Source organism: Limulus polyphemus, unplaced genomic scaffold (assembly GCF_000517525.1).
Source record: "Limulus polyphemus unplaced genomic scaffold, Limulus_polyphemus-2.1.2 Scaffold2155, whole genome shotgun sequence".
In the NCBI taxonomy this organism is placed as follows: Eukaryota; Metazoa; Arthropoda; class Merostomata; order Xiphosura; family Limulidae; genus Limulus; species Limulus polyphemus.
Window position 1 is genome coordinate 68,850 of NW_013667765.1, and position 9,543 is coordinate 78,392.

General features: G+C 32.1%; 1 protein-coding gene across 1 annotated transcript in view; it reads left to right on the top strand.

Annotated features, from left to right (window-relative positions):
- Positions 1–654: 654 nt before the first annotated feature.
- LOC106466113 (calmodulin) overlaps positions 655–9,543 on the top strand; it is a 24,370-nt gene continuing 15,481 nt past the window's right edge. The window contains exons 1-2 of the mRNA XM_013926353.2: positions 655–877; positions 9,012–9,042. Coding sequence (XP_013781807.1) covers positions 875–877; positions 9,012–9,042 — 34 coding nt within the window. The 5' untranslated portion in view covers positions 655–874. The remainder of the gene's footprint in view (positions 878–9,011; positions 9,043–9,543) is intronic.

Below are 9,543 nucleotides of genomic sequence, written 5' to 3' on the forward strand. Positions count from 1 at the left end.
CTGCAACATTGTAATCATTTAAATAAGCGTCTTTATGACTAACTACATCCAAATATTAATGTGGACAAGTAGTAATATTAGTTTTCTTTTCCAATCTTCATTATTCTATATTACGAGCCTTAAAATATAAAAAGACAAAAAAATACATCTTTCTGTAATGTTAATTCAGCCTGTTCGATATATATACAACTTCACCGCCAAGCAAATAGGGATAGGCTGCTGGCTACTGACACTGTCACAGGGTTCTCCGGACATTACACTACATTCTCATGAAGAAGTTTATTATCATTTTTCACCAAAATGGACATTTTTCAGGACAATGCAATATTTTGATGTCTTACAAAACATGCCACTATAGTTTAATAAAATATTAAAACACGAAATATAAGTAAAATAAACAATAAAATGTTTCGTGAAACCACTTCTCTTTCTAACATTTGATCTGCATGAGCTCATGTTTGTACGTACGTACGCATTGCAGGTAGAACAGAACCAATCGTCATACCTTAAGCAAAGGACTATTCTGTAGTGCCGTCACAACTGGTAGGATGTAGCGCACCCACGAGTTTGTTACCGCCAGGATTCTCCGCATTGAAATAAAATTCCTTGTTTTATTCGAATATAAAAAGGATGAGAGAAATACACTAGAAATTATTGCGAATCTTAAAAGCATCAAAGAAAAGGAAAGTCTCCATAAATGGTTAAAATTAAGAATTATTTCAATGATTGATACTTGATTTTTAATCAGTGTATGAATACAAAATTCTCAGTGTATCATAAGCGTTTTCGTTCTATTTAGAATTTTGTGAACTTCGTGGAAACTGAGTTTGTGTACCGGTTTCGCTTTGGTGGAAACAAAAGTTTGTAAAGTAAAATGGTATGTATTGAAATATCATAATTTTATCAAACTGTATTAGAAATAGTATCATTTCTAACTTAACTGTACATTTATGATTTAGTTTGGCAGACTGTTATTATAAATTATTCTGAGAAACGTAATTTACGAATAGTTATATAAAATTACTAATACTAAGTAATACTAATAGTACTAATATTATTCCTACTACTAGTATTAATAATACTAAGTAACAGTAAGTCTAAAGTAATGCCTAATGGCATTAAACTAATTCTTAGTAAAGATAAACTTGTTTAAACTTTTAAAGTTAAAGATTAAGTTACAACTTGCAAGTTGTATGTAATAATACCAATCCTGGTATGAGTTTCACTCAAGTGGCTTTTTGAATGCAACTCTTATATTTTGGCGATCGGATACAATGCACCAAAACATTGTAATCACTAAAATAATTGGCCTAGCAAAAAAAGGTGCTATTTTATTTTTGAACTAATTACTTTTTTCAGTATTGTCATTTTACAAAACTAGTGAAAAGGAACATAAAAGTAAAATTTTTATTCCTGAAAACAACCCAAAGATTGTTATAAAAATTTCATAATATTAATGTTAGTTATTAATTTTTATGTGATGAGATGTAGTATATTCAGAACTATTCAAATCTAAAAATTGTAAAATTCTTTGTTATTGAAATGATAGTAATTGGGATTAGTTTTGGTATTGTACATAGGATGATAGTGTGTGACTATGGAGTTATTCTGTTAAAAGCTTCCATCTGGTTACGTCTTTATTCTAGTCTTGGGTATTTAAGAATTAAATATATATATATATATATATTTAACCCTCTTGCTATGGGTCTTCCTATGGTCAGGGGTCGAAGGGCATGTCATCATGCTTGTAGACTTGCATTCAAAATTTTATTAATGCATGCCAACAAGTTTGGTATCATATTGTAGATTATAATTAAAATTTTAGTATTATACATTAGTAATTTAAAAGTAGATATTAAAACAAAATTACTAAATATCAATTTTTGTGTCTTAAGTGGCATGTTCAATGCAGGTTTGGTTTGAATTACTTAATTAGGTGTTTGTGATGTCCAAATATAAAGTCTATAGCTTCATATAAATTAGAAACTCCAATTGCCAATATTGACAAGCTAGAATATAAAATAAGAACCTCCTATTTCTTCTTTTTGCTGAGATATCGCTACATTTAGTGAATCAAACACAGTGGGCCATGCCTACCTCTTTCATTTTTGGAAATACTTGCTTACATACACCTACTTCTATCTCTGACATGTGAATGATCAGTTAAATGCTCATAATGTCCTCCACATGGCTTTCTTAGCCTTTATAAGGTGGAAAGTTCTCAAGATTATCTCTTTGTTTTGAATCTCGGAAGGAAGAGCTAAGTGAAAATGTTGTCTGAAAAACCTTTTTTTTTTACCCAAATACAGTTTAGTTAGTAAGCCTGATAAATTACAGTGGATTTCTGCAAGACTGATAGAGTAATTTTTAATATTTGGTTATATAAAATGCATATATAACATATAAAAAAAATTTTGTTTTACATCCTCCATCTGCAAAATTTGACAAAGCTTAGCAAGTGGGCAAGCAAGTACAAAGTTTTTATGTTGAAAATAATCATTGTTTTCTATATTTCTTTATTTACTATTCTATGTTTTAAGAAGAATAACTAAAATTTAAGAACTTATTTATAAATGGTAATAACATATATGTGTGTATGTAATGTATTATAACCAAAATGTGACTATTTTACAAAATATTAGTTCACTATAACAAACATAAGATGGGTCACTTTGTAAAGGCCAGTTTTGTGCTATTGGATGTGGTAACCTAAGTGCACGTGTGCCACATCATTGCAACTTTTGTGATGTTAGTCAGACATGGCTGAAAGGTCAATAAAATAAAAAAAAAAGTAACATAACATTTTCGGACAAAGTGGGACTTATTGGTCCATTTCAGCTGTTCAATTCGCTACACTAAATTAAAACTATTACTAAATATATATAAAAAAAAAAAAATAATCTTAAAGCCAGTCCTTATCATTCATATACTCATCATGCTTTCTCTTAAACTCACTTAATTTATTGCCTCCACAATATTTGAAGGCAACACATTTTAAAGTTCAAACACCCTATTACAAAAATAAATAAATATATGTAGATGTATAATTGTATGAGACTTAATCTATTTAGACTAAAGATTGGTGATTTATTGTTATAATATGTAGTCATTCTAGAATGAAAAAAATCATAATTTACATCTATTTCCTAAATTTTCAAGTTGGTTACGAGGTTGTTCAAATTGACAGATATGTAATAGTGAAAATAATAGAAAAAATGTACAAAGTTTTTTCTAAAAAAGATAATTATTTGAAGGTTATAAGATTTTGCATGTGAAGTTTAACAATTTTCTAATGCTTAAATATATTTTTAAACTTGAAATCAAAATTACTTTGTATGTTTGATAGTCCACATTTGAAAAGAAAAAGAAAATGCATGAGCAAATCATTACTTAAAAAAATCTTAAAACTTGTAAAAAAATCTGATATTTTGTGTACTAAAGCCTTGTAATGTTTACTGGTAATCTGCAAAATTTGATGAAGATGTGCATATTATGTAAGAAGTTAAAGTATGAAAACTAAAACAAGCACAAAAGGGTTATGAGGGTGGTCCCTGGGATTGAGCCCATAGTGAAAAAGTTAAAGCCTATATCATAACACACGGACAACAAAGGACCCTTTCATTCTTGCAAGCTTCGTTACCATTTTTTTTTACGGTAACTGGAAACTATTAGATTGTGTAAATGGCTATTCTGTTTTAGCAGTTTTGCCTGAGAAAGGGGCTAAAAAAGCATCCTAATATAAGATACATTTCCACTTTTTTTATAGCCTTTTGCCTTTGACTTTAAAAACAAAAGTACTTAATCAGTTAAATGAGTCAGTGATTACCTTTCTTAAAGCAGAGTATGCAATTAGCATAGAAATAAGGAAGTGAAACATCATCCAACATTGTCTTTTAAACAGTTTTTGCTTCTCTAACAGTTCCCTCAGCTGTTAAGAAATAAAACTAGTAAGTATATGGATAATGTAGCATTACAAGCTGAGGAACCCGTCCTTTGTCCAGGTTAAGAACTTACAAATGTGGGGGTGGATGCTATGATAAATAATACAAAAATCCTAACTTTCACACAACTTATTTATGATATAACGTATTACAGTATTCATTTGTATAAGCTTTAAGAACTCTTATATATGGTATACTCTGTGCAGTGGTTGTGACTTTGTAGAAAGTGGTAGCAGCCAAATTAATGGTGGTAGGTGTGCTTTCTGTTACCCATTTTTAACACCCAGCTCTTAATATTCTTCCAAAGTGTTTCACGTTATTGATTAATTGATGGTCATTGCCAGCAGAAATGTCTTATGAGCTGAAATTGAAAGGTCACGAGTCAAATTGGAAATGAGTAGAACTCAAGAAATGGCTCTTCATATCAACCCTATTGTGTTTGTGGGAGTAGAAACTTTAGCTGAGTTTGTGTATTATTGCAATAGTGGTGGCCATTTTTTGTAATTTCACTCCTCCATAGAGAGTTCTAGTGCACTTTTTGAAGTATATAAAATGTTTGTGTGCCCTCCCCCACACTGTATATATGTTGTGTTCTAAAAATTTTTTTTTTGGTGTAAGGATGTGGTATCATCTGTGAATATAGTTAATGTTAATTAACATCAAAGATAATAAGTACTCAATAACATTAGAAATAGGAGTGGAGGGGCTATGAGCCTCCCATTAACATGCTCTTTGTTCCAAACTCTCATCCCACAAAGGTTGGTTGAGATTGGCCCAGCAACCTAGTAGTAGTTAGATAATGGACAGACAAACACAGACTTTTGTGCTTTATGTATACAGATATTGGTTAGGATGTTTTCAGATTCTTCAGTATTTCCCTGAGGGAGTACATTAAGAGATGGTGATGGTTCTCCCAAAGGCTGCAACTCAATTTTGCCGAATAGATTCTAGATCTCCATTCAGTAGTGGCAACCTTTCTTTGAACTTCATTATTCTCTATCGTGTTCTCTAACAGCAACTTTTGTGACTAATTCTTTCACTTTTCTTGTCATTCTGACATGATTTCCTTCTTGTGTGGCACCAGTTTCATCAGATGTCTCTTGTGCTCTTCTTCTAGTTATTCTTTTCCCATCTTGAGCTTGTCTTGCAGCAGTTCATTTTGCAGTTTCTTGCGAGTTCCTTTCTTCCATCCTCTTGACTATTTTTGATTTCTGTAGATACAATAACTTAAACTTGTTTGGGAATCTTGATACACTGAAATGTGACTGTATTTTACAAAATACTAGTCTATTAAAATGCAGCCAAGACAAGTTACTTTGTACAGACCAAAGGTCACCTTTATGTTATTTGATACAGTAACATGAGTGAATGTGATCCTCATCATTGTAACTTCTGTATTGTTAGCCAGGCATGGCTGAAAGGTCAATATAAAAAAAAATATATATATAAAAAATTTATAATGTTATGAGATTTAAGCTATTGAGTCTAAACATTTATGCTTTCGTGTTATAATTTGTGTTCATTCTAATTTTTTATGGTGGTTGCGAAATCAGTCAAATTTACCAAACCTGTACAGAGATTAATTACTGAAAATAACAGATAAAATATAAAAAATTTTCTTAAGAAATGTTTCATAACTATCCGGACATTATAAGGATTTCAAATGTGAAATTTCAAAATTTTCTGATGCATAAAAGTATTTTTAATCTTAAAATGAAAATTACTTTGCATGATAGATAGGCAAGATGTGAAAAGAAAAAGAAAAAAAGGCATGAGAGAATCATTTCTTTACAAACCTAAAGACTTAACAAAAAAGAAATTAGATATCTTGCATATGAAAGCATTGTTATGTTTACTGATAAACTGCCAAATATTGTTTACATTTGCATACTAATTTAAAAGTTATAGCATGAAAACTGTAACAAGTACAAAATGGTTATGAGGTCGGTCTCGGGAACCAAGCTTGGGTTGAAAGAGTTAATTGATTTTGCGGTGTCCTCAATGCATATTGCAGCCTTTTCCCACACATCTGCTGGTACATCACTTTGCTCTAGCAGCTGGTATGAAATCATCCTTTAGTAGTTCTATTTTTGCTGAATCATTGCTACAAGGAAGGAGAGATGGCTACCTGTTAATGAAGTATTCAAGCTCAGACAGTTTAGCTGATTCTCTCTTCACAAAGTTGAGAAACCTGGCATTCTTGAACATAGTTATCTAGTAGCAAGAGGTTTCTTGCATAATTTATCACTTCCACATAAAAGGATCTAACGTCGTGGTAGAACCACTCGATCTTATTTGTGTCATATCCATCACTGATTAGTTTCTGGAGTGCATTTTTTGTTGCAAAGCCAATGTCGAAATGTTCATCAGTCTTTTCGGTCTTGTCATCATCAAGGTCTATCAACTCTGCTCCTACTTCTTTCACCATCCTGACATCTAGAAATTGGCAGACAAGTTTTCTCAGAAAGTCATGCAATACATCATTCATAACTGAGATCAATGGGTTCTCCAACTGCATAAACTTGTTCACACGGATATACTACTTTAGTACAGACAGATAGAAAATAGATGCGCTTCTATCAAGGGATCCTCAAACTGTTGCTACGGGCATCTGAGTCTCGCTTGGCTGTCATCACTGCTGAGGAAATAGCTTTGGAGGCTAACAAACTTCTGTAATGCTCTGGAATTGTTATTTTTTAGACTTTGCCAGTTGGTTGATATGTGTTTGATCATGCCTGTATATGTTGTATCGCAGAACGTACAAAATTATTCTAGAGACGGCTTCCTCTTTGTTGATTTAGCAAACTAGTAGTAGATGTCTGCACAGAAATCGTCAACATCAATACATGTTGTTTTAGTGTATGCATCCCCAGCTTTGCAAGCAGTGTTGTGCACAATATGACAAGAACAGCCATTGAAAAAACAGCCAAATTCTTCTCGGTTACCCTTGTCATGACTGAGTTTATCTTTCCCAGATTTACAGAAGTATTGTCCACACTGACACGGTTGTCTCATGAAATGTTAAGCTGCTCTAGGGTCTCATCCATTTTCTTAAATGTCTTCAGCTGTGGATCTCTTGGTCATGCACATGTCAAGCAGCTGAATAAACACTATCAAAAGAGAAAATGCATACGTTTAGGGGGTTCAACTTAAACAGCCCCATGTCATTGGATCCATCAACTGCTAAAAAATATTGCATTGCTTTCATTTCTTCAACTAACTTTGACTTAATGTTGGTTGAATGCCTCGTTGACAGTAGTTGCATGTGGTTTTCATTTTCTTTGATGCTTATCTGGAAGCTATCTGAGAATCTGGAAATATCTCCTTAAAGAGGGGGCTCAGTTGATCAGCTGTGGCAAATGGAGCATTGGTTTGGACCAGTACTGCAAAAACTTTCACCTCTACCCATGTAATTTTGTCAGCATTGGGAGTTGAAGACTGAAACACAAGTCTTGGTTGTGTCACAGAAGCTTTTTCCAACTTGGTATGCAATTGTGGCTGCGTATGTCAGCTGCTCTTTGGTGACCAATAGCTGTAGTCTTTCCACACACATTACACCTTAAATTATATGTATCTTTTGGTATAGCAGCAATAAATTTCCATGTCTTTCTCTATTCTTTGTTGAATCATGTCTTGAACTTAAAAAGCATCAGTATGATTTGTCCTTTCATCACAAGTTTTCTGCCACGTTGGAGAACTGTGTTGATCTGCATCACTGTCTGAGAGTCTTAATGTGTCACCACGTTTTCCAAAAGTACCAAAAAAACTACAGCTTAGTATAAAATATACCATAAATCCAGCTCACTCTTCATCTAATAACAAAACAAATATAATAGGAGGAGTAAGTATCACAAATGCCAAATAACACATTTTTCACTTGTACTTTGCTATTCTCACACCTATTTTGTGTTACAGAAGTAACCTAAGCTATTTACCTTGGAATAAAACCTTTGCACTCCTTACCTCCAAATCATGTGAAAAAAACAGAAGCATCAACTCCACCTCTACACTTTTTAGACCTATAAACATTGCCCATGTGCAATGACATTGTTAGCTATAGCCAATTAGCTCTAGAGGTCTCCTGTAACAATTGCTATCTTCCTGGGGAAAAAATATACTCAAGTTCATCTGACCTGGGAGTGGTAGGAATTTAAAAAAAACTGAATTTAGCACATTTAGCTGTGAGATTGTGTGATCAATATCATGAGAGTTGACATGTCTGCTTAAAAACAAACCACAACTCCACAAGTACTAATAAACAACCAAACACAACCTCATTTTGTTACTCTATCTTCCATCAAGCAAAGAAAAACACATTTTGTGGTTTGTTGTTCATGGTCTGCCAATGTGCACAACTGTTTCATAGAAAATACTTCCACTAGCCATTTAATTTTTTGAAGAGTAGTTTTAACTTTTTTTTTACATTGCCTTATTATTGTATTCTTTTAAACTTTTGATCATTTAACTAATTTTTAGGATTTTTGTTTTGTAATACTATTATAGCTTAAGAGGCCCCTTTTTAACTCTTGAGACCCAGATACGGTCATCTTTTTTCCTTAGGTCATTTTAAGTTACTTTCAATCAAATTTATGTTTTGTGAATGGTTTCATGACTTATTAAAAAAAACTTGCATGGATAACAAGAGAAAACATTACCGATTGATGAGCAGAAACAAGTACATGATCCATTTTCAGGCTCCAAAGCTAATAGTTTCTTGCTGGGAAAGGTAGATTTTGGAACTTAAATTATAAGTGAAAAGCTGGCAATGAATGATTTAGTTAGCATTTGTGTAATAAGGAATTTTCTTGTAGTTATAGTTCCAAAATTGTGTAATTTGTGAATTGGACTAAAGTCTGTTAAATATAGCTGTATAACTCATAATTTCTTAGTATGCATATATCTTTCACAAAGTTTATGTAAAATGTTACTAGCTAAATAACCATGTAGTTTGTAGTCATTTGTTTTGTGTTAAAATTGCATAAGAAAAGCAAGCATAACTAGTGTTCATGAATTGTAATGCAAGTTGTTCATATTTGGATATTATACTTTTCGTTTTTTCTTTCTTTATAGGCAGATCAGCTGACTGAGGAACAAATTGCAGGTACTGTCTAAAATGTCTAATTATCACTGGCTGTCTCTCTCTAAATAAGATACATAAACATTTCTTTTGAATAAAGTGTAATATCTAAGAAAGAGGAAGAAAAAAAGGTATCAAAATTTGATACAGAATATCAAAATTGGATTATAGTATTTTATGTAGTTGCACGTTATAAAGTTAAGACCAAATTATGGGTTGCAACAAATAAGTACAGATGATTAAACAAGGTGATTTTATTTGTAGTTTGGTCCATCAAGGTGACTTCCTTCACCTTCCAAATAACCATTAATATCACCATTCCAAGCTACGTACATAGATCTGGACTTGTATGTATGTATCCACACGATTCAAAGGTGTTTCTTGACTCGTATTCAAAAATTTTGTTGAACTACTATTTTATGAATTTATGTCAGTAAGTTTGGTATCAAATTGTAGATTATAATTCAAATTTTTGTATTATTCATTAACTAATTTCTTAATTTAAAATTAAATATATATATATAT